Source organism: Theropithecus gelada, chromosome 9, assembly GCF_003255815.1.
Source record: "Theropithecus gelada isolate Dixy chromosome 9, Tgel_1.0, whole genome shotgun sequence".
Lineage (NCBI taxonomy): Eukaryota > Metazoa > Chordata > Mammalia > Primates > Cercopithecidae > Theropithecus > Theropithecus gelada.
The window spans coordinates 15,645,389-15,671,068 of NC_037677.1; the positions used below are offsets into that span (position 1 = coordinate 15,645,389).

General features: G+C 40.4%; 1 protein-coding gene across 8 annotated transcripts in view; it reads left to right on the plus strand.

Annotated features, from left to right (window-relative positions):
* PARD3 (par-3 family cell polarity regulator) overlaps nt 1–25,680 on the plus strand; it is a 720,507-nt gene that overhangs the window by 685,384 nt on the left and 9,443 nt on the right. For all 8 annotated transcript variants that reach the window (XM_025396019.1, XM_025396023.1, XM_025396022.1 and 5 more), the window contains 2 exons: nt 13,253–13,373; nt 25,037–25,164. In XM_025396019.1, coding sequence (XP_025251804.1) covers nt 13,253–13,373; nt 25,037–25,164 — 249 coding nt within the window. The remainder of the gene's footprint in view (nt 1–13,252; nt 13,374–25,036; nt 25,165–25,680) is intronic.

Here is a 25,680-nt window from a genome sequence, read left to right on the forward strand (position 1 = left end):
ATAAATATATTACTCAGAAATATCTAAATACCAGAGGAATTTGGTTAGACGTGGATTATTATTAAATCCCTAGCTTTTGCTTTGTGTAATAGATTCATATTGACAACTTAACATTTAATAATACTGAGCATGGCACTGAAAATCATAACTAAATGAAAGTAAGCAATGAAACCATCACTAGCAACAGTGTATCACAAACCAGGAATTATGATTGATTTATTCTGAGTATCTCAGGTTGAATTAAAAAGAAATATAGAAAACAGCTGAAAGCTTTTAAAAGTCTTTCATGGGATTGGGTGGTCAGAGACAAGATGTGATGAAGGATAAGTTTCTTTTAAGGCTTTTAGCATTTTAAAATATAAACTATACTCATGTAGTATTACTTTGAAAAAAATGTAATCAACAAAAGAATGTTGCAGGCCATTTCACAATCTATCAATAACTCCAAAATCTGTCAATAACTCCAGTTTTCAAAATCTATCAGTAACTCCAAACCAATATGGTCAGACTATTTTTGTTTTCCTAATATAATTTAACTAAATCTGACATGAGAAGTTAAATTAACATTTCTATGTCATTTATTCCCTCTCTCCAAATAAATAATGGCCAAGTTGTAAATAGAAAAAAAGCTCAGAAAATTATTAATGAATAATTATGAAGTTCAAGGGCATAAATAGAAGTCAAAAAATCAATCAAGAAGATATTTTAATGATCTTTAAAATGTTTAAAAAACAGTAATACAAACTCTTCATTAATGGTTTCTTTTTAGAAAACTGGTTATTAGATGTATGTTTCACTAATTTTATTCTGATTCTCAAAGAAGTTTCAGAGTTAGCTTCTTATGAAACTTACAGGTGATATATCTCCTGTTACATTATTTAATATTCTGAGTCATTTCAAGAAAGCCTGTAGAATTTAGCCATGATTTAGAATTATGACATGATTTAGAATTAAGTACTGCATTGCACTGGAATTTTTTCTTTTAAAAAAAGATAGTTTAGTTTCATATACTGTTTTGCAATTATGCTGTCATTAAAGACAGAAAGCAAAAACAAAGAAAATGTTCGCCTTGAATTCTTTGTAATCATTTCACGATTAAAGAATTAAAATAATGGTTCTATAATTAGTTTCTATGCCTGTATGATAAAACCTTTCTAATATGAAGGAGAACATGGTAATCATTTTATTGTGTCATCAAAACCCATCAGGGTTTTGTAATTTAATTTCCATTGCCTTTTTATTTCAGTTTTTGTTGTTGTTGTTGTTGTTGTTGTTGTTTTGAGACAAAGTCTTGCTCTGTTGCCAGACTGGGGTGCGGTGGCGCAGCTCACGGCAACCTCCGCCTCCAGGGTTCAAGCGATTTTCCTGCCTCAGCCTCCAAAGTAGCTGGAACTACAGGCATGCACCACCACACCCAGCTAATTTTTGTATTTTTGGTAGAGACAGGGTTTCACCATGTTGGCCAGGATGGTCTCGATCTCTTGACCTCGTGATCCACCTGCCTCAACCTCCCAAAGTGCTGGGATTACAGGCGTGAGCCACTGCGCCCAGCCTTTATTTCAAATTTTTATAATCCTGTTTTTCACTCTTTTTAGTTTGTCAAGATTTTTCACCTGTAACATTGAATTTCATTTGTTCTTTAATCAGACACCTAAATGTATATTTTAGTTTGAGGCACAGACTTCAACTGTGGGTCACAACTGGCTAAACTTTGTATCCCCAGTGGTTTTATTGAATGAATAATATAATCCATAAAATTTCTTCAGTTCTCTAACCTGTTAGAATCCCTTACACATCCTTGCCATTTATTAGAGAATTCAAGAAAATCACACAATGAAAAGTAAGTGCACTTTGGGCATTAACCATTATAACTGCTTTCTTGCATTGTGTGAAGAAAATTGATGCCTGCCTGCTTGCCTGCCTTCCTTCCTTCCATCCATCCATCTTTCCTTCTTTCCTCCCTCCCTTCCTCCCCGCCTCCACCCCGCTGTCTTTCCTTTCCCTTGTTTCTTTTCTTTGTTTCTTTCTTTTTCTTGGACAGAGTCGCGCTCTTTCACCCAGGCTAGAGTGTAGTGGTGCAGTCATGGCTCACTGCAGCCTCAGACTAGTGGGCTCAAGCAGTTCTCCTGCTTCAGCCTTCCAAGTAGCAGGGCCTACACGTACCACCACACCCAGCTAATTTTTTTTTAGAGATGGGGTCTTATGATGTTGTCCAGGCTTGTCTCAAACTACTAGCTAGAGCAATGCTCCCATCTTGGCCACCCAAAGTATTGGGATTACAGGGATAAGCCCACCCACCCAGCCAACATTTTATTTTCTAAAATGCATTTAAATTCATAGGTATACCCTGAAAAATTTTCTTTCATTCATTACTTGCCTAAATCTATGTTAAGATTGCCTGCTAGAGAGTCAAGAGACTTGAGAGGCCCAGACCTCAGCCCCTGCCCTTTGTCCACATACCTCACAGGGTCCTGAGGAAGCCAACCTTTAATGCTCTAACACACACTCTCACAGTAGTCACTCTTATTTGAATATGGTTTCTTAAACCAAAATCTTGATAATTAGTTTGACAATGATACTTTCTAAAACCTTGCTAAGCAGTGTTACTTTCGTGCTGAGTTTTCAGCAGATGCCCCATTGGAGGTATGGCTGTGATAGATTCAGCTGTCCTTTTGAGTAGAAACCAGCTTGAATCATTTTTGTGACACTGGGTAAGATCAGCTACCTAGGGCTTTCTTGTGTGTATTTATTGTTGGGTCCTGAAGTTATGTATGTCTGTGCATGTGTGTGTGCTTTGTTGCTGGAGGACTTCACCTCAAAAAGTAAAACTAAATTTTTCTCACTCCTGCCTGAGACCAATGACAAGCTAATAAGGAAGAGTGATGAAAGTAATAAAATAGGGCGAGGGGTACATTCCTGAGGTTTTGTTGCTTATAAAATGATAGCCCTGTTACCCAGAGACCACAGAGGGACTTGGAGTAAGATCTAGTCCTGAGGCTCTCCAATGGAGAGACGACCTCCCTGTGATCCATAAAGCATCCAGAGAACTGGAACTATCACATCAGAAGCAAATGCAGGATTAACAGCTTTGAAGACCACCTTTTTAACCCAGAGAACATAGCTGTATGTTTTTAATTTGTTGTGATTTATTACACCGAAATTGGTGTGAAATGGACAACAAATCATGGGTGTCAGAATCTGGAAATGAATTTTATCAGCTGAGCAAAGTGAGTACCTTTGGGATTTGCATGAGTTTCTCATAATTCTTTTTATATTACAGATGATGAGTAAAACTGTGAAAATAAACTGAAACTGACATGATATTTCCTAAGTAGTTAATTTCACATGTATACATAGACACATATAAATATAGCCACTTAGCCTCAGTTTAGACTTTCTCTGTAATTCAGGGTGATTTGTACATAACCACAGAAATATTTGTCTAAAAACCTCAAAGTCAGTATCAAGACCATTTGTGCAATATCATCAATGTCTGGGATTATCATGGAAAAATGCAAAGACCTATAACAAGATATTTACGAACTATGATTTTTTTCAATGTTCAAATTTGGAGAAGAGAGTTTAGACTTACATACTAGTATACAAGTGGTAAGATTAAAGAAGGATCTATCCCAAAATTTCAGATGTTGTAAATACCCTTAAGCATCACAAAAGAAGCAGCCCCTGTTAGAAACTAACTTTGCATGCATAATTAATGTGGGCACCACATTCCTACTTCACAACCAGAAGAGAAATTGAATTCAGGTGTTTGGAGAACATATGGGGGATTTACTGTGAATTTATGACCTGTGATTTGAGTGTAAAACCCCAAGATACTTGCTGATAAAACTTAATGAAGCTTGTGCAGAGGAGCTATTTTTATTTGTAGTTTGATAATTGATACATTTCTTGGTTTAACCCTCCCACCCTTCCTCCGTTCCTCATAAGTCTTCCAGCCTGAGACAGAGCCATAGTGAAAAGCCCCAGTCTTCTTAGCCAGCTTGGTCTCATGCTTAACTAATTTGAAAGTTCACAGTTTGCTTTTCTGTGGCATTTTAGTCTGTTCTTTCCCTTCTCTCTTAATTTAGCAATTAATACTTCTTCACAAACTGTACAGGTGATACAAGCGACAGGAGGCCCACCGTGTGCTTTGAACACGTACTGTGGGAGAAAGTGCAAACGCTTTCACAGGGGGTGACATCAGTTTACTCTTCCTTAAGAAAGCAAAGATAAAGGCACAATACTGCTCATTGTTAAAATTTAGACAAATCCATGGCCATTTAAAGTTTTCTCTCCAAGAATAAACACTTCAAGGGGCAGGAACCTGCTACACGTCTCCTGACCATGTCTCTCTGCTTCACTGGTTATACCTGGGATTTTACCAAGAGTGCTCCTGATTTGAGAACCAGGAGAAAAATATTCTAAAATAACAAAAAACAAAAGCAAATGACAAGTGTTCCATTTTGACATACAGGGCGTAATGGGTTTAATGAGAAACCTGTGTTTGCTCACTAATTTACAGCAATTAAGAACTCAGTTCTGACATCTGTAGATTAGAACTATTTACCTAGAGATGAGGAATATTTTATGGAATTGCTCATCAGTATAGAAAAATATCTAAGTGGGAAGCAGGTTGTTTGCCTGCCTCTCTGCATAGTGTCATTATCTGGTAGTTCTGTATCATAGGATCCCTTTTTAGTTCAGTGACATTTATCCCCCCAGTGCTTTAGTCATCCCAGTTCAAGAACTTGTTTGTATCCACTTTGTCATGCTGACAGTCTGTCTGTTTTGAAAGGATTACAACTCTGTACATCCATGCATGACATCACAGTAAGACATTGCTTAATGATCTGAGACGCTGGTGGTCACTGCTGGCTGCCTGTTACTAAGGCTTCGTGACAGGTCTGCCCTACATCTGTTTCTCCCAGAGTCACTTTTTGCCTACTCTGGTCCTGGTGTCTGCTTTAAATGACATCCGTGAAATAGCTGAAGTTTGGACTTAACCATTGGTACAAGTAAAATAACCCGGAGTATTCTATTTCCCAGGATACGAGAAGAATTAGTTATTGGGCAAGGAAGGAAAAAGTGCTCTCATTTTTCTCCAGTGAAGATGAAACAACATTCTTGGAAAGTGGGTATTTTACTAATGGGCTGGATCTTGAGTCCTTCCGTTTGTGGAACTATGAAGGAAGTCAGTAAAGCGATACATTTTTCTTAAATGAGGAGACTGCAATGCAAGAACCTCCTGTGAAGATTGAATTGTTACCCAAAGACATCGTCAAGGCTTGGAAAAGTCAGGGTTCAAGAAGACAGGACCTTCAAGTATAAATGAATTGAGTCTTAGAAGCTTTAACCTACTATCTTCTCCCTTCTGTGTGTGCTGAGAAGCAGACCATGATGATGTTTCTTAAGTTGCAGGACTTTGAATGCTGGCTGGTGAAAGAGAAAAGATTTTCTTAAGTGGAGAGCTTGGCAGTTAGCAGAACTATAGAATATGTTTTCTCCTGTGATGTGTACCTGGGAAAACTGTCGGAGTGATGGAAATGTATCAGTAGGAAAAAGCTTTTGTTTGAGTGTGGTATTGCATTATTTCCAGGATTGCTGACACAATTTGGAAATTAACTTCTTGAATTTTTTAACTTTTTTTAATTGGGAAAAGAATAATGTCCCTTTTTCATCTGCAGTAATTGGATGCCAAGTGCAGGTGTGAAATTTGCTAGCATTTGGAATAGAATTTTGTACATAGGCCAAAAAGTAAATTGCTAGGGCTGAGAAGTAGATAGCAAAACGAAAATGGCCAAATGATATAAGCCGATATGGTTAACAAAAAATCTTTACCATGTACCTATGCTTTTGTAAGTAGTGGATTTGAAGGGCATCTTTTAAGTCCTGAGCTCTTGGCAAACTAAGTAAATCAAATGCTAATGGGGATTATCTCTTTGTGAGTTGTGTGTTTGACCCAGATCCCAGCAGGTCATCAATCTCTGCCAGAAAGAGAAACCAGCAATGAGGCCCTGAGTTCAGTTTTACCGAATCACCTGGTTGGCAGGTATATTTCCCCGGACTCCAGGAAAGCACTCACATTCTTGCCTTGGTCTCTCAGGAGGCTGACTTTCAGAGATCACAGAGCCCTAGCGAGGTGTTTTGCATGCAGTAGTGGGGAGGTTGACAAAAGATATCACCCTAAGCAATTGAATAGATTTCCATGGGACATTTCTTGACTATGGACTGGTATTCACTGGAAAGCACATTTGATTGGTTTCATGTATTAAGATCTGGCAGTGAGCATTTTTCAGTTACATCTTCTGCAGTAGTGTTTACTTTGTGTAATGTTTCCCAGAGACCAGAACTTTTCAGCGACTAATTCTATGAATGATCGTGGTAAAACTCGCTTGTAAAATGTGGTGCCTGTCTTTTATTCCACTCTTCTAGCAACATGCTTTTGCAACAAGCAGCATTTGTTTGGTTCCACTTGTGGGCAGGGCCTATGTGTTTCTAGGACATTAGGGCCACCTTAAATCCGTCCATACTTTATTTCCTTGAATTTAACAAGAATGTACAGCCCCCATATTGCTGTTTAAAGTGATGGGGTGGTAGTATTTGTGTGGGGGCGGTCCGAGGAGGGAGGTCTAGAGAGTTTATTGCTGCAGTGCTGTCACATAGCAGATTTCCTAACATAGTGGCCTCTAATAACAAGCATTTACCTTTTGCTCAGACATCTACAGAGAGGCTGGGGGTTGGCTGATCTAGGCCAGGCTCTACTGGGCTTGACGTTAAGCTGCAGGTTGGATTCATATTCACTCCATGTCTCTTAGACTGTGAGCATGTTCTTGTTACGGTAGAAGTCAGGAGCACAAAGAGTACACCCAGCATACAATCAGTTTCAAACTCCTTTTGTGTCACATCCACAGACATCCTGTTGGTCAAAACAAGTCACATGGCCAAGGCCAACATCAATGGGGTATTCGTTTTCTTTTGCTACAAAACAATGTAACACAAACTTTGCAGCTTTAAACAACACACATTGATTATATCACAGCGTCTGTGGGCCTGGAGTTCCAGCATGACTGAGCTGGATCCTCTGCTCAGGGTCTCCCTCAGGGTGTAATCAAGGAGTCAGCCAGACTGGGTTCTTACATAGAGGCTTCTACTTGGGAAATACCAGCTTCCCTGCTTCCATCATTGTTGACAGCATTCTGTTCCGTACAGCTGTGGGATTCTTGGCTCCTTGCGACTTCAGTACCAGCAAGGAGAGAGACAGAGGCAAGCAAGAGGGACACCACAGTTGTAACCACAAACATGGCATGATCACTGCTGCATTTTGCATTGGTTAGAAGCAAGTGCACAGCAAACCACCATGGCACACGTTTACCTCTGTAACAAACCTGCACATCCTGCACATGTATCCCGGCACTTAAAATCAAATTAAATCTTAAAAAAAGCAAGTGTGGGTTCTGTCCACATTTAAGGGTAGAGGAGTGCATAAAGGTGTGAACCCCAGAAGGTGTGGACATTAGGGCCACCTTAAATCCATCCATCGCAAATATTTGCTGATCAATTTGTTCTGCCACAGGGAAGTGACATATAAGATATGTACATGTTGAATGGCTGTGATGAAGGCACAAACCTAAGAGAGAAAATCCCATACACATGCCCATTCTGATAAACTCTAAGTCAGTATTTAGGTCAGGGGGACAATTACAGGTGAACTGAAAGGAAGAGATGAATGTGGGCTGGAGTAGTGAGGAAAGGCTGCAAGAAAGTGGATTGATGTCTTAGACTTACTGGTAGAATTTGGAAAGATGGAAGGGAAAGAAGAGGGTATTAAAGAAAGAAAAACATGAGCAACTGTATCTTCCTCTCTTCTTTGGCAGCTTTTCTTCTCCTGTACCAGAGTTTATAATCATCTCTGCCTTCTGAACAATGTGGAGAGCCTGCCACAATTTATTTCCTCCTCCTGTCTACCTTCTCTCTTCCTTTTTTCCTCCCCTGCTATGGGAAGGATAGTGTATACCGAGACCACCTTACTTTAAAAAAAAGAGTGGTTACTTCTCCCTTCCATTGAATTCTGGATCTTAAAACTAATCTCTCTCCCAGGTTTTCAGATTTCTTTTGCATAATTAAAAATGCAAATGTTAAAGTATTTTTAATTCATAAAGAATTAATCAGTCACATCACAAACTCCTCTCAGCGTATACTCCTCTGAATAGATAGGTGAGACTTCAGGCCTGCAAGGAAGGATATCCAGGTTCAGGCTTAGGCAGCTCGGAAGGTGGGGACAGTTTAGGAGAAACAAGACTATCTGGACAGTGCCTGGTTATCAGTTTTAACGTATTTTGGGGGACTGTTACTAGAGGACCACCAGCCTTATTATTTTGGTGCAATGAAAGTAAATAGCCTGCAGAAGCGACACATAAAACAGGCAATGTCTGCAGAATGTGAACCAGTGGTTACAGGCTAGCCATCAATGGACAAAATCGTTATTTGGCTTACCTAGAATTTAAAAAGTAAAGTAAGTGAACATTTTAAATTTGGGAGAGAAAACTGTCTTTCCAGCTTCTCTTAAAGAAGCAATGCCAGGCCAGCATCCCTTCATGGCAGTAGTCTACTAACTGCAGGCATTATCTTCAGAGTGCTGTCTGTATACCTGTAGTACGTTCTGAATTCGTATCCGTATAAATTATTGGACCCTGCACTAGACTGACTCAGAATTTCTCAAGGCAAGCCTTGGCAATCAGTATTTTTTAACCGGCTCTCTGAATGGTTCTCATATACACAGTGCGTATAGATGAGAACCGCTGTTGTGAGGTTTCTGTTCCCTCTCATCGTACCTAAGGAAATGGTTGAGTTGGCATGCCTGTGGGGCACAGGTGCAGGGCAGGCTTCAGTGCTTCCCTGCAGATAGGCTCATTGCTCCTTTTAGCCTGAATGGGTATCCTTAGCCACATTCAGGAGGCACATGGTAGTATCCAATCTGAAGATGTAAAAGCCTTGTACGTCGCATGGTCTGCCTCTGACATCAAAGACTGCAATCCCCTAGTAATTATGGATCTTGCATATAATTCAGGGTCACATTGTTCTGTGCACGCTGGGCTAGGAATCTCTGTAGTGTGTGATCCCAGGTACCGTACCTTCCTTAAACCTGTCAGGAAAAAACAACAAAAACCAAAGCCCAGATCATTACTGAACCAAAAGCAAACCCTCTTCATTTAGTTGAAACATGAAAGTAAGTTCCAGTTAGGTACAAAGCCAATGTGTCGGCGGAGGCTGAGTGTTGGTATTGGACTAAAACTGTCTTACAGCTGTCTGTGTGGATGTTTTATACAGAAAGTATCTCTCTGTTCCTCTCAGCATCCCTCTATAGATGCCACTCATGTGGACTATCTGTAAACTATGATTTCAGACTCTTCATTAAGGGTTTTATTGTCTCACCCATCTGATCAACTCAGATGGTATTTTTATTATATTTCTCACACAAAAAAATAATGACCAACTTTAAGTTGGCAGTGAACCTAAATATAAGTTGATTAGGATGTGTAGCGATGAGTCACTATTGCTAATGAATATTTCAAATTTCCTTTAGCTTTCTTGGCAGAAGAGCTCACCAAGAACTTTAAAAGTCCAAATTGGAATTATTGGCTCATTATAGACTGGCCTGAGAGACAGAACTGAGCAGTTGCAGTGGTTTCATCTCTCAAAGCCAGAATTTCACCTTCAGACTGCCAATTGTTGTTCCCCAAGGGGGCTTGACGGTCTTCCAGTCTTTGGAAATCATCATCAATCATGAAAACCATCGCAGCCTGTTTTCCAACTTCAGACATTAAAGTGGTTTTGCTAGTCTTAGACAAGTCAGCCAGCTTTCTCTAGAGTATTGGAAGAGAAAGAGCAGAGGAAAAGAGGGTGAAACCAAAGGTCTGCCTAGCTCCCCAGATTTGGAAACAAAGGCAGAAGTGACTTCCAGAACTTATCTTTTGCTGTGAAAAACACCAATGTCACCAGAATTTAACATTGAGGATATTGGGTCAACTCCCTTTGTCAGGAAAACAGACTTTCAGTTAATTGCAAATAGTAGATCAGTTTTTATCAATGGTTTGGACTTCATGATCCTAATAATTATGGACTTAAAACTCTCTATGCTGCATGAAAATAATAGAAGAATACGTCTGGTTAGATTTGTAAAATAATTTGTCAGTCAAACCTTCTATAATCCTCCCATAAAAGCTATAAAGTATGCCAGAAACAAAAAAGCACAGGTGGAAAAATGGCAGTGAGATTCAGGAATGCCCACTTTCCTATCTCTTTTGTGTTATGAAGGTAACCATCCTCATTCAAGCCTACACTATTATGGTTTCACATAGAGAGCAGAGTGTTTTTTAGATTCGACAGTTCAACAATATAGGATATATATATATATATATATATATATTTTTTTAAAGCCAGTAGGAATAACAACCTGCCTGTCTCAAAAGTGCGGAGGGACATTTTGAAGTGACGTGGACTGAAGCCTCATATCATCAGACAGCCCAACTTACAGACCTGTTCACCTTTAATGTTCCAGGCCAATCAGTTCAGATTTGTTAGAAGAAAAGCAAAGAAAGACAAGCTTTTATTGACTGAGAAAATAATCACATTGAATGTATTGACAGTATATTCTAGACACGCTAGTGAAATTGATACATGAAGGTACAGGGACCCCTCCTGATATGTTAAATGATGCAAGGCTATTCCATATTTTTAGAAGATGTTAACATGATGAGCCTGTACATGAACATGTTCAATCTGAAATTCTTGAACCTCTGAGATTCTTCAAAATATGTGTAATTACACGTAGACTTACGTCCGTTTGAGAATTTTATGTAGTCTACTGTGACAGAATTTCTCTTTCCAAGCTACCTCTCGCAAATCATATCATCCAGGAGGGGTGCAGCCAACAGAACCCTGGCACACACTGAGTAACCAGGGCAACGTGCTTTTGTGAAGAGACCTGGTCTTCCTAGTAGCTTTGCGGCTTTCCATTCTGCTAGCAGCTTGGAGGGTATATATGATAAGGAGAAGATGTGGTTCTTGTCCTCAAGAAGTCTGACGTTCTGTTGTGGAGACATAGATGCCTGATGGGCTTGAATAGTTTTCCTGATGAAACAAGAGAGCTCCCTGACTCCCCTCACAGGACATGCAACAGAGGCTCGTCTATTCGACTGCTGTGCGTGCCCAGACCCCTTAGGGGAGGGGGAGCACGCAGATGCGCAGGTACCGGAGCTGGGGCTCCATCCCCACGGTAATGTCTAGGTGTGGGTGCCTGCAACTCCTGAAGCTCCAGTGGGCGTGTTACAGTGCTCATTTAGCTCCCCCATCTGCAGATGGCTTAAGTGTTAACCAGCTCAGTGCCCCCCTTGGTACCCAGGCCCTTGTCCGGCATCTAGGAAGAATCAGGTCACACACGGTCTTGAAAGATGGCAAATGTGGGGATTTTATTGGGTGATGGAGGTGGCTCTCAGTGGGATGGATGGGAAGCTGGAAAGGGGATGGGGTGGGAAGATGATCTTCAACTGGAGTTTGGCCATCCAGTGGCCCAATCTCCTTTCCAGCCATCCCCAGCCAAACTCCTCTTGATGTTTAGATGCTCCTTCTCGTCTCTCCTTCTCTGTTGCACCATTCTGCCACTCTTCTACCCTTCTGTTTGTCTGTTCATGGAGCCTGGGCTTTGCAGGTACAGGATATGGGTACAGGATAGGGGGGCATAGTGGGCCAAAAAGGCAACTTTTGGGTGCAAAAACAGGAATACCTGTTCCCATTTAGGGTTATGGGTTTCCAGACTTTTGAGGGTCGGACCTTTGCCAAGGAACCACCCTCTCCCACCCAGTACTTTCCTGTCTCCCGTTCATATCACTGATAGGATGAAACTTCCTGCTTTAGTGAATGGCATAGACCAAAAGTGCTGTGAGATTTATGATGGATTTAATTTTGGTCATCAATCTCTGTTACTCTTGTGAAAACACTCTTTTTAAAATTTATATTTTACACATGAAGAGCTTTGGAGCCTGATACATGTTTTAAAAAGTGATATGCATGGCATAGTGAAATGAGTGTTGGACTGAGAGCCAGAAAATCTGGAATTTGGTCTCACTTTCCCCACTGGCCAGCTGGGAGATCCCCAAACAAACCACTTATCTTCTTTAAATGTCAGTTACTACATTTGTAAATGTGTGTGTAGGTGGGTGGGTGGGTAGGTGTATGAAATACTACCTTCTGCACTGATCTTTTAAGGTCTTTCTGAGAATAAAACAAAATTCAATACTATACAAAAAGAAGGCCATATTGTTATTAACTAACTGGTTAAATCAAACTACCACTTGAACTTATTTTTAAAATGCTGTTCATCAATGAGATCACTTGGACTCGGGAAGGGGAACATCATACACCGGGGCCTATCATGGGGAGGGGGGAGGGGGGAGGGATTGCATTGGGAGTTATACCTGATGTAAATGACGAGTTGTTGGGTGCTGACGAGTTGATGGGTGCAGCACGCCAACATGGCACAAGTATACATATGTAACAAACCTGCACGTTATCCACATGTACCCTAGAACTTAAAGTATAATAATAAAAAAAAAAAAGAATAGAAAGCTATCCAAAAAATAAAAAATTAAAAAATTAAAAAATAAAATGCTGTTCATTTTTGCTGTGAGAATTGCATTTATTTATAGACCTCTGATAACTCGTAAATAGGAACCTCGTATTATGAAAATATTGCTGTACATTTCTGCAGCTATATTTCATGGTGTCCTATCACTTGATTATTACAACTCAGATATTTAGAGTAAAATTATTATCTGTACTTCATATATTTAAAAAACTTCAGCTTAGAAACATTAAGTACGTTAGTCTAAGAAGGTACAGAAACTAGGACCAGACGCTGTTGTTTCTGACTTTTAATGCAACGTCCTTTCCAAAAAATACTTCCCTGCCAACACCTTGCTAGATTACAGAAAGGAAATGAAGCTTTTAAAGAACAGTGAAAAAAAAAAGAATATCTAAAAATACTGCTTACCCTCTTGAATATCTAAAATACCTCAATAAGCCTTAATCCTAAAACCAAAATGAAAACATATTTTAAATGCCCACATATTGTTTTAAAAATTCACTTTCTCTTAAATGGCATTATTTCATAGCAAGTTGCCATGTTTTGCTAGCAACTGCAGTTCACAGATAATATTTCTGAAGGGTATTCACTGCTGCCTCATCTTTCTTTCAGTAACAGATCAACTCCTAGCAATCATGATCGGATACAGCGTCTGAGGCAAGAATTTCAGCAAGCAAAGCAGGATGAAGATGTAGAAGATCGTCGACGGACCTACAGCTTTGAGCAACCCTGGGTAAGTAATTGGTTTTTCAGCACAGTGAATGATCCTACAACTTCCCTACAGCAAAGGCCAGTAAACTGTGACCTCAATGCTCTATGAAATGAGACAAGATGGAGTCAAATTCCTTCGGCCTTTAACATATTGACCTTTTCCTCATTTCCATATGGGTTTCATCATTGCTAATTTCATTTTATATCTTGTTCCACCATCTGTCCATTGCATAATAGGTTTCACTAGCCTTATGACAAGACATAACAAAAGTATTCTCCCTCTCAACTAAGCATTTTTTTAAATTTAGTAACTATTTTTCTATAGATACATATTCTCAGAATCAGAGCCAAAATTAATTTGTTCAACACTTCTGCATTGTGCCTATAATGTACAAAGTACAGTGTTTAGTAATTTTTTTTTTTAAGAGATGAGGTCTTGCTTTGTCACACAGGCTGGAGTGCAGTGGTGTGATCATAGCTCACTGCAGCCCCGAACTCCTAGGCTTAGGCAGTCCTCCTACCTCAGCCACCAGAGTAGCTGGACTACAGGCAAGTGCCACCACACCTGGTTAATTTTTTAGCTTTTTGTAGAGACCAGGTCTCACTATGTTTGCCCAGGCTGGTCTCAAACTCCTAGGCTCAAGTGATCCTCGTTCCTCAGCCTCCCAAAGTGTCAGGATTACAGGTGTGAGCCACTCTGCCAGGTCTAGTACTCTAATCTCTTGCATCCCCGTTGTGTATTTGTTGAATCCATCTTATTCCAGTTCATCCTCCACATAGCCACCAGAGTGAAACAACTTCAAATGGCTTTCCCAATGCCAGAACTGTGTTCTGATCTTGTGTTTCACCCTAGAGATGACAGCACTTCTGAGAGTGGAGGTGTCGGGGCAGATTTTTTGAGATGATGGGGAGTTTGAAGAATCTCTTTGGGAGAGTTGAGAGTGAGTCTGTTAGAGGTGAATAAATAAGCTGCTTAAGGTAGGACACTCTAGCATGGGTTATTAGGAAGTCCAGTTAGCATGGTAATTTGACCTAACCAGCAATGCTTAGAGGACTGGGAATAGAAGGAATAAATTTATGGATTCATTCTATAGTGGGGGTTGGAAGATAGACATGGCAGAAAGCCAGGGCAGGTGTCGGAGTCCTAGCAAGGACACTGGGGAAGCATCGTGTGGTCCAGGTGGGGTGGCAAGTATAGCTCAAGGAAAGATTAGCCTCACAGCCTAGCAGTGTGCAAGAGGGCTCAGGATCTAGGGGTTCTCAAGCCTAAGAGGTTGTGGTCAAAACAGTATATGTTTTGGACTCTAGGATCTTGGAAGTAGAGGTGATAGTTCAGACGATGTTGAGGTCTAAGGCACGCCATCTTTGCATGTAAGTTACAGAAGTAGAGCAGAGATTAGTGTCCATAAAGTTGACGAGTTCAGTTCAGACAAAGTGTTGGGAATATAATTTACTAGATACTTGGAAGAGTAGGACAGAAGGAAGAATGGTGTTATAAAAGGCTGGAGGCCAGGCATGGTGGCTCATACCATCACCCCAACACTTTGGGAGGCGAAGGCAGGAGCATTGCTTGAGCCCAGGAGTTTGAGACCAGCCTGGGCAACGTAGGAAGACCCCATCTCTAAAAAAAAAAAAAAATTGTCTTTAATTACCCAGATATGGTGGCACACGCCTGTGGTCCCAGCTACTCAGGAGGCTGAGTTGAGAGGATTGCTTGAACCTAGGAGGTTGGGACTGCAGTGAGACTCTGTCTCAAAAAAAAGGAACATTTTATTTGAGGAAGAGTAAACTACCCAGCTGATGTGGAACTGAGAGGTTGGTTATGTTGAAGGGAAGAGGAGATTAAAGGTAGAAATGTAGGAAGAGGCTTCAATGCTAGATCGAAAGTTTGAAGAGAAATTGTGCTAGGAAAGAACACTGGCCCAGTAGCCAGGTGGCCCGGCTCTCCTGGCCTCAGTTTTCTTATGTCTCAACCAAGATTAGAATAAATGATTGCAGGCCAGGCACAATGGCTTACGCCTGTAATCCCAGCACTTTGGGAGGCCAAGGTTGGTGAATCACTTGAGGCCAGGTGTTTGAGACCAGCCTGGGCAACATGATGAAACCCCATCTCTACTAAAAATACAAAAATTATCCAGTCCTGGTGGCACATGCCTGTAATCCAGGCTACTCGGGAGACTGAGGCAGGAGAATCGCTTGAACCCAGGAGGCAGAGGTTGCAGTGAGCCGAGATCGCACCACCGCCCTCCAGCCTGGGCGACAGAATGAGACTCTACATCAAAAAAAAAAAAAAAAAAAGAATAAATCATTGGATGTCAGTTACCATTTGATGAAATAGAAGTTTAAGAAGAAGCTAAATGTAAAGCAGATGCAAGTAGAACCTCTCTGGTTAACTATAGAGGCTGGATCCTGTTAGCTGCTGCTGAAGATCAGAGCTTCTCAAAGATCACAGAACAGCACCTTTAGCATCACCTAGAAACTTGTTAGAAATACATATTCTTGGGCCCTGCGTTGACCCTACTAGATCTAAACCTCTATGGGTGGGGCCTAGGAATCTGTATTTTAACAAGCCTTCCAATTCATTGTGAAACAAGTTCAACTTTGGGAATCACTGTTCTAAAGTCTAGACGATCTCTGAGGTCCTTTTTGGTCCTGAAACCCAATACTCACAGTATATTATTCTACATAAAGCAAGAAACCTATAAATGCTGCTCATTAAGGGATTTAGTAACCAAATTAGAGTTTGAGGAAGACTAATTTTGTGGAGGAAAGGCAAAGAGGAAGAAATGGAAGAAGCAGTACTACCGTTGGCCCTTAAACCACATGGGGGTTGGAGGACCATCCCCCTTCCTCCTTACACACGCAATCAGAAATCCCCATGCAGCTTCTGACTGCCCAAAAACTTCTGCACTAATATCCCACTGTTGAACAGAAACCTTACCAATAACATAGACAGTTGGTTAACACACACTCTGTACATTATATGTATTATAGGCTCTATTCTTGCAGTAATATAAACTAGAAAGAAAATGTTATTACGAAAATCGTAAAGAAGAGAACATACATTTCCCTTTCATTAAATGGAAGTGGATCATCATAAAGATCTTCTCCATTGTCTTCAGATTGAGTAGGCAGGGGAGGAGGAGAAAGGAGCGGGGGTAAGTCTTGTCTCAGGGTGGCAGAGGTGGAAGAAACTGTGTATCAATGGACTCTCAAAGTTCAAACTCGTGGTGTTCAAGGGTCAAGTGTAGTTTGAAGGGCTTTAACTTAGTTCAGGTGAGGAAGATGGGGCAACTGGCACCGGGGGATCAGCATACAGGTGTAAAAGCTCCTCAGGAAATCAATTCTTGCCTAACTCTGGGAGGTTATAAAACAAGTTCCCTAGAAAATCTCTAATTGTCTTCTGCAACAATATTACTATTAATGACATTTTCTAAGGCATTTAGTTCATTTTCCTAGATGATCATGTAAATTGAGTCATTCCCATGTAGCAACATGACAGAATTATGTTAATCTGCTTATATTGTCTGGCATAATTGACTCAATCCATCCCTACTACATTTCTTGAAGCAGAATTCTTTTGTGATGTGTGATAAATACATTCTTAACTATGTATATTTACACAAAAGGGCTGAAAAGAGTAATGAGCATGGTGTCAAGCTGAAGAAGAAAACAGCAGCTGACTATGGAAATAGTTAACACACATGCACACAGTTCCAACCTGGCACAGCCCTGCCTGAGCTTATCATTCTCCATACCATGCCATTAGGAGCAGTGTTTGCCATTTGACTTTGCCTGGGAATGTGGATTCCAAACCAGCATCTTGACATTTACTCTTTAACTAATTATTTAATTCATCAAATTCAATGAGTTCTTACTATGTCCCAGGCATTGTGGTTGGTACGGGAGAACAAAGATCGAAAAGAAAAAATGCCCTCAGAACTCTCCAGTGGAACTGATAAAAAAATAATAATAATAAAGGAATACTTGGTACCATATAGCAGAGGTAGGCTAGGGGTGTGCATGGGGTGAGAACCATGGAGCGGTGAGGACCACATCAGTGCGCAGTGGTCAGGAAAGGCTTGAAAGAACCCCTCTTTGACGTTGGAATATATTTTAAATATATAACAGAGAAGCAGACATATGTCTTTGAGAACTCAGATTGATGAGTTTATTTCTGGTTTCTGACATTGTATCCACATGCGAGACCTCCAGGTTTCTTTGAGGCTAAATGAGTGTTTCCTACTTGTTAGTTCTAGATGTTTTTCATTGGGAAAAGTGAAAATGATTTGAAATTTATTTTGGTTTCTTTATAAGATTTTAACTTTGGGAACAGTGAATAGGCTGGAATGCATTTCTATGTTATCTATTTAATATGAACAATCATGTTAGGGAAAATGTTTGAAAAAATCTTGTACATTTGGAAACTCAACTACTGAAGGTCATGGGCCAAATTATTGTATATCAGAATGCCATAGCAACTTCAGACAGACAACTTGGCTTGTATTAACGTTTCCTGTAATGAGTGAGCAGGGAATTATTTGGATGACAGGCTGATTACCTTAGAAATGGAATAATTTCCTAAATTATGGGTCACAAATTGACCTTTTCTTTTCTTTTTATTATTTTTTTTTCATTTTCAAGCAACTGAGATCTTGCTCCATTTTACTGATCATGTAAATGAGCTTAAAGTGACTGTAATTCTACTTAGTGCATTAATTTTCATACCAATGCTTATGGTTACCTTAGGAAGAGCTGCTCAGTTGTTTAAAATGTAGCTTGGTCTATGGTTTTAATTATCTGTTTTACAAAACGAGCTTTTTGCATCTTGGAATCCTTTTCTTCTCTTCTCTTATGTATTCTGACCTTGAAGGGTCACTGTATTTGGAAGGGATAGGACCATGATCTCATTCATTGGAATGGTTTATAATCATTTTAGTTTTAAGGAACCACAAACTCACCTTCAAGCTGTGTGTGTACAACTGAGCCCATATTAGTTGAAATTGTCATGCTTGTTAGAAATGCCACACACAAAGTGCAGCCAGATGTGTCATATAGAAACATATGTAAGCCAATTACTTTACATACAGAGCAGGATGCTGCAGAAAACTCATCCAAGTAGCCCTTTCAATCCACCTATTTTGAAAATGTTCTCTGTAAGCTCTAGCAGTACAAAATGCACCTGTTCCTGGGCCTTTGTTCAAAATAATGTCTGGGCCTGAGGGAGCTGATTTGTGGCACAAAAGGTCTTTAGATGAGCAGAGGCCCAGAAAATTTCCTTAGCTACATAATTGAAGTGAATTCTCTCCCAAGTTGAGCAAGAGAAGAAGAGAAAGCAACTTCTTCCTCACGTAGTGCCAGGTGCAACATAAATAAAGCCGCAAGTTGCTTTAAATCTTTCTTAGGATAATGGAACAATAGGTGAGGTTAGGGTTATTATCACAGAGCTTCGATATGGACAGGACTTAGTGCTGCTTTTAAAAGAACTAAATTGCAGGCTGCAGACATAAGTACAGTATGCCGTAAAAACTTTGCAGATACCTGAGTGTTGCCCACAAGGAGACTTGCTGGCTGAGACGATTGATAGATGGGATAATGGAGCCTTTAATAATAGCTGTATTGCTAAATCCTTTCCATCCAAGGTTGGGAGTGACTGAAAGTAGTTTAGTCCTTCAGGTAGAAAATTGATACTCTGCAATGTGAATATCCTCTTCTCCCTCAAGCTTGCTTGTTTCCTAGCTGTCCGTCTTTCAACGAATAACAAAATCTGTCCTTTTCTCCCTTTTCCTGTTTCAGACTTTAATAGCTCTCCCTGCCCTCTTAGGGCTCTGCCTGCTTTAATTGGCAAGGCAATCACAGCACACAGCCACTCTGCCACTCTGTACCACTAGATTGCCTCCCTGTGCCTGGGGAATTTCAGAAAATGGTGGTTTTCCTTTTGTTTCCATCTTTTTTAAGACTTAAAAAGTATCTGCTGTCATTTTCTCATAGCAGCCTCCATGCCTTGACTCAAAAAAATGTTGCCTTAGTTGACAGCCTTGAAATGAGTATAACCCTGGCTTTAGTTGGGTCGAAATCACCTCCCATAGAAATAGACCTGGAGGGCCAGGCATGGTGGCTCATGCCTATAATCCCAGCACTTTGGGAGGCCAAGGTAGGTGGATCACAAGGTCAGGAGTTCGAGACCAGCCTGGCCAACATGGTGAAACCCCGTCTCTATTAAAAATACAAAAATTAGCTGGGTGTGGTGGCAGGCGCCTGTAATCCCAGCTACTCAGGTGGCTGAGGCAGGAGAATCGCTTGAACCCGGGAGGCAAAGGTTGCAGTGAGCCGAGATCGCTCCATTGCAGTCTAACCTGGCGACGAGAGCAAGACTCCGTCTCAAAAAAAAAAAAAGAAAAGAAAAGAAATAGACCCGGAGAAAGCCATCTGCAGAGAGGTGCCTGTCGCACATAGAGAGAGCCTCTGTACTGTCACAAGGTCAGCGCTTTCTTCTGCCCTGTGACCTGTCCCTCAGCCAAAGGCTCTGTGACTCATGGCCATGCTATGCTCAGAAGCTTTGGGTGGTGGAAACTCCTGAAGCCACCTTGGGTTGCCATTAGCCCAGATACTAAAGTGCCTGGCTTGTTTTGTAGAGCAAGCTTTTTATTTTCCGTGTTCCTATTGCTTAAGATGGGGGCGAGGATAAAAGATCTAAGCACTGGTGGGAAAGGTGAGGTGAAGACAAATACAATTAAGACCAAAGCGTTCATTTCCAAAAACTTCATGAGGGAAATGGGTGTGCTTTGCAGTCTTTTCAGCCATTACTCACATCCTTAGTAGCAATTAAGCTTTTCAGCATTCAAGACCCACAAGAGTTCAGTCAATAGTTATATTAATTATGGGGGGTGCAGGTGGGTGCGGAAGGCTGGGAAGGCAAGATGGATAGATAAAAGTTAACTTTGTTTTGATTAAAAGTTGTACATAAGTCTACTGAAGAAAATAATTAGTAATATTAGCACTGGCCACTTTTCAACAGTCAACAGTTGACACTCTTTACATGATTTCATGGCATAAAAATGATTTCTGTTTAATCTTTAAATTGCTACTCTTATCAGAATACGGAATTCCTATTAGGGTCACAGCTCATATGAATTGCTAATTAAGCATTGTGAATCTCAAGGGAATGCCATTGGTCTTTTTGTCATCAGCATCATTCTCACCATCATCATCATCACAGGTTTTCATCCGAAGTGCTTGAATGTTTTGTATTTTATTTTTTGTTTTCTGTATGTGCCCTTGGACATAACGAAATTTTGCAGATTTTTATCATTCATAATTTAAGGAGAAAATCTGCTCAAAATGATCCTTTATAAAAATATTACGTGTGTGGATATATATACACACACACGTGCACACCCACACATACACACTATTTTCCTTATCTATAGGAAGAAAAATGATAGATTATTTGAAATTATTGAATATTCTATATTCTATATAAATGTTAATATAACCATTTTATAAGTGGTAGCACACTTGCATATTAAGCTGTCAAAGTCTTACAGTATTACCTAGTTCTAATTAGTACTGAAACTTCGTACTGTGGATATTCATGTTTGTTCTTTACTCTATTAACTGTCTATTAAATATTTTGTTTGGTATTTTCATTTTTTTCTATTTTTATTTTGAAGCAATGATTTTATTTAATTAAGAGAAATGCTTAAGGACTTAATTCATAAAACACCGTATGAGACCATTACAAGCATGTAATCTCCAGCACTTTGGGAGGCGAAGGTGGGAGGCTCACTTGAGATCAGGAGTTCAAGATCAGCCTGGGCAACATAGCAAGACCCTGCCTCTACAAAAATTAAAAAGAAAAAAAATTAACCAGGCATGGTGGTGCATACCTGTAGTCCTGGCTACGTAGGAGGACAGTTTGAGCCCAGGAGTTTGAGGCTGCAGTGAGCTATGGTTGCGCTACTGCACTCCAGTCTTGGCCACAGAGCAAGATTCTGACTCTAAAAGAAAAACAAAAAATGTTTTTAAAAAATGTGAAAAATATTTTTTATATTTTACCTTACTAAGTGATACCAACATTGTATTGCTTCCTCAAGCTTGAACTATTATCCCTTTATAATCTATGAGAAAGACATGTACTTCGTAGTCCACTTACAAAAACAGCATACATATTTTTCACTAGTGGTTTTAAACATAGGCCATGAAGAGATTCACATATCGTGGCTCTCCAGCGTCCTGTGTCATATATACTCGTGTGTTTATTTCCATCTTACAGTCTCTATTGTTATTATGGCCCTGGCAACCGTGGTGGTTTTTTTATTTAAAAGGTCATTGCTTGTAACCAATTTCATCACAGGGTTATTTGTAATTTGCACTGTTAAAACAGAGCTTCGCCTTGTTCTCTGGTGAATCTCCAGAGTTATTACAATTATGCCTACGCAGGTATTTCCCTATATGGGTGTTACTTTGTCATTGCAGTTGTTGATGATATTTTATTTGAAAACATACACTTCTCTGTGAGGTTACAAATTACCTCTTTTCTTCACTTTAATTTTGTGCTTGGACTCGGATACATTATTTTTTCCTGCCATAGGGATTGAAGCCACAGTGTGTAAAATTCGAGATTGCCATTGTAATACTGTTCATCCAGTTTTTGTTTTTAAGAGGTCTTCATTTAAATTGTGAATTAGAGGGGTAATTTTTTATTCAGGCCAAGTGTCAAACTTGCCAGGATGAACTTAATTAGTTGTTGCTCTGAGCCGGTCATGTATACAATCTTCCTTGAAATATGTGGTCTGTTAGAGCTTTATCTTAAAAATAAGAGTGATTCTCTTTAGTAACTCACCCTTTTGCAAGCTCTGAAAAGAGAAATGGAGTAAAATATTAATGGTGAAGCCAATGTTTATGTTTCCTCCTGGTGATTATGATAGTATGAAATATGTCAGTTTGCTGATCCCAAACTCATTCGTTCCTTTTAAGTTTTCAGACCCCATATGCTGATAATGTCATCATTGGAATGTATCCAGATCCAACTAGATACTTGTAGCTGATAAAGTCTGAGGTGAACAGTGTCAGAAAACACATAGCAGAGAAAACAAGTCCTTCAACTTCTTTTTTCTCTGTCAGAAACACATTTTCAGGCCTATGGGAGAAACAACTTAAAAATATACCTGAAGTTTCTACAAGACCTTGCAATTTCCCTTCACATCTCCACAAGCAGCTTGTCACAGAACAGCACGAGCTTAAAAAGCTGGTTACTAAATCCTGCTGCAGAATGCCAGATCTTTCAAGACTGTTTGACACATGCATATAGCTTACACTGAGTGAAAAGGAAAGGAAAATGTGGTTCTTTTGAGGGTGTAAAAGAAATGGTGTAGTGTTTTCTCTCTGTCCAGTGGTTTATCTCAAGCTTCCCATTGCTCACCGTGACAAGAAAACAGCTCAGTTTCCTTTTTGGCCAGCCTCATCGAGTGTAATGGAAGAAAATGTCTGTCTCTTTTAATGCAGTTGATGAACAGTTGTTTGCATAAGCAGAACTCGCTCAGAGAAGTGTTTTTCTTGCCGAAAGCCTCACTGATGTGTTATTTGAACGGTGTCGTGAAGCGGGTCTCTGAACACACATTTGTTCCAGTGAGTGTGGTTATAAACATCCCCTAGTAGAGACTGGGGTATTGTAAAGCCTAATCTCCTCACACATTATTTTTGTATCGGGATATTTTTAATATGCTCACTAACTAAGCCCATATGCTTTGAAATGTTTGTCCTGTATATTGCTTCATTACTGCTTATCAACAAGTAAGGTTGTGCTGGCTTTGCAGAAAGAGAACAATAGATGATGCTTGATTTCTTTCTGTCCTGGCCAAAGCCAACCATAGAGGCCATTCTTTTGGTAACAAGGCTACCTGTTATCTTACAGCTCGCCAAATCAATGCCAAGACTCTGTTGTTCTAGAAAATCATTATCAGGGCAAAGTCTACCATTAGCTTTCAACTCTAAAAGAAAATCAATAACTTGTTTCTAACAGACATTCCTCTCAGACTATGCCTGATGCACAACATCGCATAACAGAGGGGGAACTGAGGGTGGCCAGTACTGAAAAGGATCACTTAAGGGGCCTCCTGCTGATGCTGTGACAAACCATTGAGATGTTTTGTAAATGTAGAGGCATCATTGTCTATTTTGAGCACAGCTACTTTTATTTCAAAAGGCCAGATCTAGAAGGTAAGCTAACCATCATCAGTGAGAAGTTGAAGCATCCCAGAAACCTGATCTATACAGTGCAGTATACACGTTCAGTAATCTGATTTCAGGGAGAAGTGCCAATCACCAGATGACTTGCTGACCAAAGTATGGTTTTCTTTTCTTTCTTTTCGTTTTTCCTTTTTTTTCTTTTCTATTTTTGAGACAGTGTCTTGTACCATCACCCAGGCTGGAGTGCAGTGGCATGGTCATGGCTCACTGCAGCCTCAATCTCCTAGGCTCAGGTGGTCCTCCTGTCTCAATTTCCCAAGTAGCTGGGATCACAGACATGTGCCACTGCACCTGACTAATTTTTGAAATTTTTTTGTAGAGACAGGGTCTCACTGTGGTGCCCAGGCTGGTCTTGAACTCCTGAAATGGAGTGCTAACCAAAGTATTTAGTTAGGAGGATTGAAGCTTTCTCTATAGGGTATGATCAACCTAGGTTAAATTGCCATTTCCTAATAACTAAGGTAAAATGCATTACCTAATAACCAATTTAAGTAGCGATTAGCTTTTGGATTTGTTCTTTTGATAGGCATTTCTGTTCCCTGTTTGGCTGCCATCTGTGGATTGCAGGAGGCCTGTCAGTACCTAGTTTAAACTAATCTTGGCTTAAAATTTCACTGTCATCCTGTAGTAAAAGGGGAATCAGCTATACTGTTTCCTGCTTTAAAACTAAAATATATACCTACCCCCCAAAATTCAGCATGGCCAACTCGCAAGTGTGCACTCCTGGACTTTCCCACTTTTGAGAGTTGTAGCAAATTTGTATTTTTATTTATTTATTTATTTATTTTTTGGTATTAACATCTTCTAGTTTTTGGAAGAGCCTCACTCTCATTGTATCTGCTCTGTGTATTCTCAAGAGAGGTAAATGGCATCTTACGTCAGCATTTACCAAGCCTCATTAAAAAGACTAGATGCTGGGTATAGTGGCTTACGCCTGTAATCTCAGCACTTCGGGAAGCTGAGGCAGGATTGCTTGAGGCCGGGACAACATAGGGAGACCCCATCTCTACCAAAAAAAACATTAGCCAGGCATGATGGCCTGTGCCTGTAGTCCTAGTTACTCCAGAGACTGAGATGGGAGGACAGGAGTTCAAGGCTGCAGTGAGCCATGATTGTACTACTGTGCACTCCTGCTTGGGTGACAGAGTGAGATGCCATCTCTAAAAAAAATTAAAGGAGAGTAGAAAGTTTGATCTCTTTAATTTAAAGCATATGCCAAAGCCAAAATCACAGTTTAAGAAAATTGAGTGTTTGTGGGCTCATAAGAACAATTATATATATGCCACTTTTCTCAAAGAAACGATTTTAAGAAACAAATCACAGAATTTTCAAAATTTTCGAAGTCAATTCGTAAGAATCGAAACGGAGTCAACCAGTTGTGTGACCTGTGCGGATCTTTCTGGTTAACGATGTGCTTGCATTTTCCTCTTCCAGCCGAACGCACGGCCGGCGGCGCAGAGCGGGCGGCACTCGGTGTCCGTGGAGGTGCAGATGCAGCGGCAGCGGCAGGAGGAGCGCGAAAGCTCCCAGCAGGCCCAACGCCAGTACAGCTCTCTGCCTCGGTATGAGGACGCCTGGCCGAGCCTCCAGATCCACCCCCCTGCCTCGGCGCTTTAAGATCCCCCGGCCCTTTAGGAACGCGCTCCTTCCCAAATCGCTGGGGCCTCTCCAGCTTGCCCCTGGTAGCAACAGAGGAACCAATAAATGTCTGGTGGCTACTGTTCCTTAGCGTGGGGGGCTGTCTTACTGGGAGGCCAGCGAAAATGCCGATTGCAGGAGATGCCAGTATTTTGAACCACAAGCTCCCTAAAAAATGTTAAGCGACTGGTGTACTGGCTTCTTAGTATTGGCTCTCCTGCTTCCCGTGTGGACAAGACGGTATCTTCATCTGAAAAATGAGAAGATAACCCTTATTTGGCTTAGCACATAGGGTAATTAGAATCAATGATACTTCATAAATCCAGAGCTCCATAAAAAGATCGGGATATGCCGTGGTTGTGTGGGATCCGTGGTCCCAAACCTCACTCTCTTACTGTCCCATCATCACTGTTGTCACCCATGTTTAACTTTAGAGGGTC